Raw genomic sequence first — 9,236 nt, 5'->3', positions numbered from 1 at the left:
TGGGCACCGGGCAGGACCAACCTGCACTTCGGTGAAAGCACAGGCTCTTCCAAGGGTTGTGCTGGAGCCACGTGGAGAGGGGGAACTGGCGCCGTGAGCCAGAATTGGGCCAGGATCTATCCTCCTTGGTAGCTCATTTGCTACCAGTTGTCACAGTTGCAGCATCAACCTCCCATGATGAGGGCTCTGAGCCTGTCTGGCCTAGAGACCTGGTCTTCATCATCACCCGGGGCCACGTGACTGAAGAGCCTACCAGGCCTTCCATGTTTGTGTGAGGAGGGAGGGAGCCTGTGTGGGTAAGGAAGTGCTGAATTCTGGCTGCCCATGGCGGGTGAGGAGTGGGACCCCCCAGGTCACTAAGGGCAAGTTTCTTGGATCTCATTAGGGGGAAGGGGGAGCAGGTTGAAGAGGTGGGAGCTGAACCCACAGTTTTCACATCAAATTTTGAATTACCAACAGAAAGAAAAACTCAAACACTTTATTTTAGATTATAGGAGAAGTAAAAAGCCACACTTACTACTATTAAATCAGATCAGAAGTAACGCTGTTTTGCTAACATATAAATTACACAGACTCTTCCCTTCAGAGACCCCTGGCCTGCTTCCTTTTCAGCACCGAGCGGCCCTTTCACTCATTCAGCTGGCAGAGCAGAGCCGAGCCCTTGACAATCCAGTAATCTATGGACCTCTTGGAGGGTAAAAGGACGGTCACCACAAAGTTGGTTGAATGACCTAGTTAAGGATACAGGAGAAAGCGTGGTCATTACTTAAAGAATAACCCCTTAATACAAAGAGTATGGTTCTAGGAGTCAAGGTAATTGGGTTTTCCAGAGTCTGGATGTTGTTGACAGCATCCCTGTGGTGATTTTATTCACAGTTTAAAATATATTTTTATTGATTTCATGCCGAAACCGGTTTGGGTCAATGGATAGAGTGTTGGTCTGCAGACTAAAAGGTCCCGGGTTCGATTCCGGTCAAGGGCATGTACCTTGGTTGCGGGCACATCCCCAGTAGGGGGTGTGCAAGAGGCAGCTGATCGACGATTCTTTCTCATAGATGTTTCTAACTCTCTATCCCTCTCTCTTCCTCTCTATGAAAAATCAATAAAAAATATTAAAAAATATATATTTTTATTGATTTCAGAGAGGAAGGGAGAAGGAGAGAAATAGAAACATCAATGATGAGAGAGAATCATTGATTGGCTGCCTCCTACATGCTCCACACTGGGGATCCAGCCCACAATCTGGGCATGTACCCGACCAGGAATTGAACCCTGACTTCCTGGCTCATAGGTTGACACTCAAACACTGAGCCATGCTAGCCGGCTGGGCATCTACTAGCTTCTTTCTTCTTCTTTTTTAAAAATATATTTTTATTGATTTCAGAGAGGAAGGGAGAAGGGGAGAAATAGAAACATCAATGATGAGAGAGAATCATTGATCGGCTGCCTCCTGCACGCTCCCTACTGGGGATCGAGCCAGCAACCCTGGGCATGTGCACTTGACCCAAATGGAACCTGGGACCCTTTGGTCCCCAGGCTGATGCTCTGTCCACTGAGCCAAATCAGCTAGGGCTCTTAGCTTCTTAATACTTTTTATATTTATAATAGGAGTGGGAGATCATGCAGGTGATTGGAGTGTCTATTTTAGTTTTATCCTGTATGTTACCCTTAGAGGACATACTTTAACTGATTAGAAAAATAAGTATCATCAGTATCTATATTCTCTATTCAAAAGGGAAGGTTTTATTTTTTATTTTTAGTTCTTTCTGCCCTGCTTCATCTCCCACATTTCTATCATCTGGAAATTTAGTTCTAAATTATTATTAAAATCATTTTTATGGTCAAACTTTGAAAGGTTTAAGTGTGTGTGTGTGTGTGTGTGTGTGTGTGTGTGAGTGTGTGTGTGTGTGTGTGTGTGTGTGTGACTGTCTGTGTGTGTTAATTAGAGAGCCAGTGGTTATTAATTTAGAGCCTTTGTATGTCTAAGACTGTCTTTATCACACTTTCTTTTTTGGATAATAATTTGCTTGTATTTCCAATTTTGGTTCAAAGTTGTATTGCCTTTGAGGATGTTTCTCTGTTATCTTTTTATACACATTGTGGATAATGAGAGATGCCTATCAATCTGATTCTCTGGAATTTTAATTTCAGCATGTTAATACGTTTTACCTCTTTGCTTTGAGGATTTTCTTTATCTCTGGTAGTCTTTTTAAAAATATGTTTTTTTTTAATTTTTAATTTTTTTATTTCAGAGAGAAGAAAGGAGAGAAGAGAGAGAAACATCAATGATGAGAGAGAATCATCGATCGGCTGCCTCCTGCATGCCTCCTACTGGGGATCTAGCCTGCAATTCTGGCCTGTGCCCTGACCTGGAATTGAACAGTGAGCTCCTGGTTCATTGGTCAACACTCAACCACTGAGTACACTGGCTGGGCATCTCTGATCGTCTTAAGTATCACTTTGATATATCTATGATACTTTTAAAAATTTGATTATTTGTTTATTTATGTTTTAAAAAATTATCCCTAACAGACTTTGTGAGATCTCTTCATATGCAATCTCTCAAGTGTTTCTTCTTTTCTGGGGAATGATTGGCCATTATTAAAAAAATATTATCACTCTTCATTGTCTCTACTTTCTCCCAGGCTGCCTACCAGATCAAAGTTGGGAATTTTGGCTTTTTCCACAGTGTTCCTTTTTTTAATTGCATTGTGAATTTTGAGGGATTTCCTCAGCTCATTCTCCTTACTTACCCTTCGCTGTCTCCAATCAGTTCTCCAGCTTATCTGTTCAGAGGGCTCTCTTTCTGTCTGGTATCTTTTTTTCAGGACCGTATCTCAGTTTCAGGGCTACTCAGATTTCCATTTTTGCAGCCTGGCATTTCATTTAATAATTTATTTTAAAACCTCTTTGATGAGTCTCAATGGATTTGGTGAGAGATTTTAGTATTGATTCATACCATCATTTTAAAATTACAAGTCATTGCTCAATAAACTATTTTCTACTCATTAGACCAATAGAAGCAAACATCAGTTTTAAACTATCCTACCATATTCCGTATTAAAATAAATAGAGTTTACAGCACTTGTAAATTTGTATAAGTTGGCCTCATTTTAAGCCTCGCCAGTTTGTCCAAGGGAGAGCTTAGTGTTTGGGCTTCCACTGTAGTTTGCATCTGGTCATTATTAGTACCAATATTAGCGCATCCTCACCTGTGGTTGAGAGTGTTCCTGCACGGGCCCCCGTTTTATACAGTGGGGAATGATAAAGTATTGGGCTTGGATCATAATTTTGTTGAGGTTCAAAATGCACCACAGGCAGCACTGGGTTCATCTGTCCGGGCAACGCATCTTCGATCACCATCGCCTTGTCGTCCCACCGGAAAGCATCCATGAACATCCCATGAACGAGAACACCATCCTCGGGAGAGGTCAACTGAAACACACCCAGAAGTTTACAGGTGAGAAGAGGAGAAGGCGGTCAGCAGCTGTGGCCCCACATCCTCCTCAGTTAATTCTAAGAGCCAGATTGCTGTTGTAACTCACAGTCTCGAGAGAAGAATACTGTCGAGATGCTCTGACAGGTAAAACAACTTGCTTTTTAGTTTGACACCAAATCTCATAGTCCATCAACATGTCTAATAGGCGACACCCCTGGGAAACCCTTCATGTGATTCAGAATAGCTGTCATGATGCTAAGACCTTTCCTTCCTTATGGGAAGTAGATGGGATAAGAGGGCTGTGATGATCATCAGTTATTTGTTAGCAAGGCCTTTCAAGGATATGGGAGCAGATGAGTAGAGTGGATGCTGACAGAATTGCCCAGGAACAATTCCTACTAATACCATGACATTTTAAGGCAGGTTTAGTTAGCAAAAGCCATTCACCCCAAATCCACTGATTGGTTAGTGAACACTTTATTGGCAAGAGCAATCTGTAGCAAATTTTTGATTTCTTGAAACATATGAGGCCCACTGGGGTTAACTGACGCTTTGAGGCAGAGGCCCCCTCTCCCCATAAACATCTCAGTGCCTCCACACTGGGTAGCTCAGCTTGGCAGCGCTGGTTCATACTCCTGGTTGTATACAGGAATCACCAGGGGCACTTTAAGAAACAACGATGCTCAGTGTGTTGGGGTGATGATTCTGGTCTAACAGGGATGTGGCCTTGGCATTGGAACATTTTAAAGGCGCTACAGGTGATTTTAACCTGTAATCAAGGTTGAGAATCACTAACATTCTAGAGCCATGGTTCTTAAACTTTAGCGGGCTAAGACCCCATGGAGGACTTGTTAAAATACACAGATTTCTGAGTCAGTGGGCCTTGGTGTTTGCATTTCTAATAAGTTCTCAGGTGATGGTCTGGGAACCCTACTTTGAGAGCCTCCGCTCCGGAGGTTGTAAACTATGGGAGCGAAGAGTTTCAACCGCCCTTAGTGGTTTTGACTCACAGCTCCCCAAATCCTTGGAATTTCCTGAGTGTTGAAAGTGATAGTGGTGTCTCGTTATGTTAATGAGATGGTATTGGGCAGTACCTAAAGATGGGGGCTGGAGCTTTCAGGGTATCCCCCCACAGCACCTCTAGAGAGGGAAGACTGAGTTCAGTCACCGATGGCCAGTGATCCAATCAACCATGACAATGTAATGAAGCCTCCACAAACCCCCACAGGACTGGGTTCAGAGAGCTTCAGGGTGGACAGGGGAGATGTGGGGAGAGTGGCACACCTGGTGGGCATGGACACCCCATGCCCTTCCCCTATGCCTTACCCTAGGCATCTCTTCCATCCCACTATTCTGAGTTACATCCTTTTATAATAAACTAGTACCTAGTTAAGTAAAAAGTTTTGCCTGGCCGGTGTGGCTCAGTGGTTGAGCATCCACCCATGCACCAAGAGGTTCCTGGTTTGATTCCCTGTTAGGGCACACACCCAGTCTGCAGGCTTGATCCCCAGTTGGGGGCGTGCAAGAGGCAGCCAATCGATGTTTCTCTCTCATTGATGTTTCTATCTCTTTCTCCCTTCCTCTTTCTCTCTAAAAATCAATGAAGCCATATTAAAAATAAAGTTTCTCTGAGTTCTTTGAGCCACTCTTGCAAATTGATTGAGCCCCAGGATGGAGTCATGGGTCAGAAGCACAGGTGGCAATGTGGGCTTGAAATTGGCATTTGAAATGGGGGAGTGGGGTGGGGGAAGGGATGCGTGTGGGTGATCATGTAGGACTGAACTCTGAACCTGTGGGGTCTGATGCTATCTCTGGGTAGCGTCAGAAATTGAGGTGAATTATAGGCGTCCCAGCTGGAATTTGAGGATTGCTTGCTGATGTAGGCACCACCTCCACCTCCTCGCCCCTGCCCCACATTGGGTTCAGATCTAGTCATTGCTAATTGGGGAGCTCGTTTTGGGGGGTGTGAGCTCCATTCTGCCCCCTCTGCTCTCACATATGGGAGGCAGGAGAAGCAGGAGAGGTTGGCAGACACACTGAATGACAGTGGGACAGATGCTGCTTTGCTATCACAACAGTCCGGGAGACAATACCTCCTTGTCCATGGGCAGTTCTTGTCCAAACTTCACTGTCTTGGCAGCTTCTATAACCGCGGCTTGATCCCGATAAACAGGAACTACATTGTACTTGAAACTCAGCTCATCTATAGGCAAATTGTATTTCCGAGCATGATTTTGAAGAGTTCCTGTAAATAGAAAACATCAGAAAAATGGCTCCTCTGAACAAGACCACTGCTGTCCAAACACAGCCCCCACTTGCCCCCAACCAGGCTGCTCTCTCATCAGAGAGATTCCTCTCCATGGAGAAGAGGCAACCATTGACACCTAATTCTGAATTAGTTCACAGAAACAGGAAGCCTGTGGGAGATGTTGGGAGGGGCGGGGCCAACACCTGTATTGTGGTCATGGCTGGGAAGGGAGGGAAGGAGATAAGTCTGTAGTACACTCCTCTGCTCTTTAGGGAGACAAACCAGGGAGGGAGTTCCAGAACCCAGTCTGCCAACTTGACAGTCCTGCTCAGCTGTCTCGCATGGGCTGTTTATTGGGGATTCAGGATGAGAGAGAAAAAGGGCTCAGCTGATTAGCATCTAGCAGCCCAATGGCCCTGGCCCACTCTGGGACTCTCCAGCAGGAATCCCTGAAATAACACCCATCTACCCTTGAGTTGATGAAAGGACATCAAGAGTATTTTTTAGTCAACTATAATGAAAAATTAAATTTTCCTTAAAAGAGTATTTTAAAAAAATATATATTTTATTGATTTTCCACAGAGAGGAAGGGAGAGGGATAGAGAGCTAGAAACGTCAATGAGAAACATCATCGACCAGCTGCCTCCTGCACACCCCCTATCAGGGATGTGCCCACAACCAATGTATATGCCCTGACCGGAATTGAACCTTGGACCTTTCAGTCCGCAGACCAACACTCTATCCATTGAGCCAAATGGGTTTCGGCTTGAAAGAGTATTTTTTAGAGGGAGGGAAGCTGCTTAGACTTGGAGCCGGAGCAGATGGAGGGCGTGTGGTGCCCCGGAGCACGGGTTGTGTGGGGATCTGGGGCTCAATGTGTGTGTCCACAGGGGCAGTGGTGTTTGCCTTTGCATCGCCCGACAAGGGCAGGGGTTAGGGAACATCTGCTGTTTCTGTCATCCTTTTCCCTGGCAAGCCAGGAAGAGCTGGGCCTTGTTGGACTTCCCTCTAAGTCAACAGCCTCATGGCAAGGCCGGTCGCAGCCATGCCATCTTGCCCGTCCTAGAGGCCCGGGCCAGAGCACACCATGTCTTCCTGGGGGGCATCTGTGGGGAAAGCACTCGTACCTGTTAGAAATCCTTGAGGAAAGAAGAACCCGGAGATCCAGAAGGACTTGGGCTGCCCTCGTTTGAGCCACAGCTGAAGGAGACACATTACACCAAAATGTACTGTTTTCCTGAGACGGAGTTTGTCATTTCAATCAAAGTCAGATTCTGGAGGGCCTCTCAGAAGCTAAAGCAGTCCTGAGTGAGTCACCAGCCCCATCCCGACTGCCTGCCCTGACCCTGTCCTCACCCCTCAGCCTGACCATAAACCCAGAAGCTGGTTATTACAGAGGGTGGAGAAGAGGGAGATGGTAGCAAGGTCACCCTGGAGTTTGGGCCCATTTCAGGTTGGTTCTGTACCTCACAGTGGGGTCCCATGAACAAAATATGAATCTCCAAGGATGGCACGGAATTAAAACAGGATGCTGGGATAAGGGCCTGGGGCAAATTGCATTATAAGTAGCACGAGATGTTTAAAGTGATGCCATTCTGAAAGGATCTGTGTCTTTGGGCTGAGATGATACCTCAAGGGTTGTCAATATTTTCGCTAGGGGTTCCTAAGGATCTTAGGGCCGACTGTGTTGCTAGATTTATCAAATCCCAAATAAGAACATTTTCTTACATCCATAAATGCGGTCCTCAGAATAAGGTCTTTGACCCATGACCCCAGTGGTTTCAGGGACGGGTAGGCTGTGTTGGACCACAGGGAAGGAACTTGGTTGTTGAGGAAACTGTTGTACACCTTTTCCATTTCTTCAGACATCACCACGAATCCAGCAATGGCTTTGCTGAGTGTTTCTAGAGAAGACTAAGAGAACAAGAAAGGGCTGATGCCCTCCACAGATGTAATTAGCAAGTGGGAATGCACCCATTGGTAGTGGCAGGTGCTGCCTTGGCTGATAGTCTGGGTTCCATACTCTCTGCATACTGTCTGGTGGGCCAGGCCCTCCCATCCTTCATGCATTTTTACAACAAAAAATGTAAAATCTGGGAGTGGGAGGCAGTTCAGGCAGTTAGTAGCAGACTCCAATGAAGTGGGAAGAAGAGGAGGAGGAGAAATGTCCCCAACAGCCCGAAGATACGGTTTTGAACAATGCCTCTAGAAGATTTAATATGCATCAGGTATTAGAGAAACAGAGATGACTAATATACCAATCCCTTTTTCTTTAAGGAAGTCATTTTCCATTGGGAAAGCTTTACTCATGGAGGGGTAATTACAAAACAATGTGGTAACTACAGTGACAGTCACAGAACCAGAAAGGATGGACCCCTGAGGAAGGGCTCCTAAGTCATCGGATGTTGGAGGGGAGGGCTGGTGTCCAGGAAGACTTTATGGAGGAAGTGATACTTAGACTTGCCTGTTTTCAAGGGGGTGATGTGGAAGAGGCAAGAGATGAGCAGCGCCCATTTCTTCTTCTTCCTTTGAACACCAGTCCTCCCCACCCCCTAGTTTTAACTGGGCAGAGAGCAATCCACCCAGAGGCTTTATTTCTTAGCCAAGGATGGCACAGAATTAAAACGGGATGCTGGGATAAGGGCCTGGGGCCTTTAAGCTGGGGTGCGACCATGTGGTTGATTTTTGGCTAATGGATACAAGAAGAAATGATGTATGCAACTTCTGGATCACATTTTTATGAGGAAGCTGCTTTCTCTCTGCTCTCTTTCCCCACAGTGACTAGCAAAAGGGGACACTGGGAGAAGCCACCTTAGAAGTGGAGGCTACCTGTTAAGGCTGGAAGAGCCAACCCTCTCTCTGGGATCCCTGGATGAGCTCAGAGAGCAAGACCAACCTACCTGCCCTAGACAGGGCTCCCGCTGGGAAGGTAGCTGAGAGATAAGTGAATTTCTATCTTGTTTTGGTTGCTATATTTGGAGATCTTTATCACAGCAGCTTAATCTGTATCCTGATTCATTCTGTACAGAACGTAGCAAGCCCTGACCTGGCTATCTGGCCTGCTGACACTGGCCTATACCTGCCTCGATGCCATAGTCTCAAAGTGAGGACTTCATACATCCAGCCGCAGCTGTGTACCCCTAACCCATGAGCGTAGATATTGCCAGCCAACTAGCAACATTCAGAGACTTTGTTTTCCTAGGAGGGGACAGATGGCCTTTGGCTTTAGAAGATTTACTCCATCTGTCCTCCCCAATATTTAAAAAAATATTTTATTGATGTTTTACAGAGAGGAAGGGAGAAGGATAGAGAGTTAGAAACATTGATGAGAGAAACATCAATCAGCTGCCTCCTACACACCCCTTAATGGGGATGTGCCCGTAACCAAGGTACATGCCCTTGTTTGAAATCAAACCTGGGATGCTTCAGTCTGCAGGCCAATGCTCTATCCACTGAGCCAAACTGGTTAGGGCTATCCTCCCCAATCTTATCCCTGAGCCTCTATGCTAGGTATCTGGTTCCTTCCTCGGTGGTAAAACTTTTCCTGTC

The 9,236-nt window shown here is 45.8% G+C and overlaps 1 protein-coding gene across 1 annotated transcript in view; it reads right to left on the bottom strand.

Moving 5' to 3' along the window:
- Positions 1 to 446: 446 nt before the first annotated feature.
- The window catches only part of DNAH6 (dynein axonemal heavy chain 6), a gene marked incomplete at its 5' end in the record, with an annotated part of 204,336 nt that continues 195,546 nt past the window's right edge, over positions 447 to 9,236 (bottom strand). Inside the window, 5 exons of the mRNA XM_084900943.1 lie at positions 447 to 731; positions 3,213 to 3,435; positions 5,533 to 5,684; positions 6,815 to 6,887; positions 7,416 to 7,601. Coding sequence (XP_084757069.1) covers positions 628 to 731; positions 3,213 to 3,435; positions 5,533 to 5,684; positions 6,815 to 6,887; positions 7,416 to 7,601 — 738 coding nt within the window. The 3' untranslated portion in view covers positions 447 to 627. The remainder of the gene's footprint in view (positions 732 to 3,212; positions 3,436 to 5,532; positions 5,685 to 6,814; positions 6,888 to 7,415; positions 7,602 to 9,236) is intronic.

Source organism: Pipistrellus hanaki, assembly GCF_964339955.1.
Source record: "Pipistrellus hanaki genome assembly, chromosome: 12".
Classification (NCBI taxonomy): domain Eukaryota; kingdom Metazoa; phylum Chordata; class Mammalia; order Chiroptera; family Vespertilionidae; genus Pipistrellus; species Pipistrellus hanaki.
The sequence above is the reverse complement of the archived record's forward strand: the minus strand, read 5'-3'. Positions and strand labels throughout refer to the sequence as shown.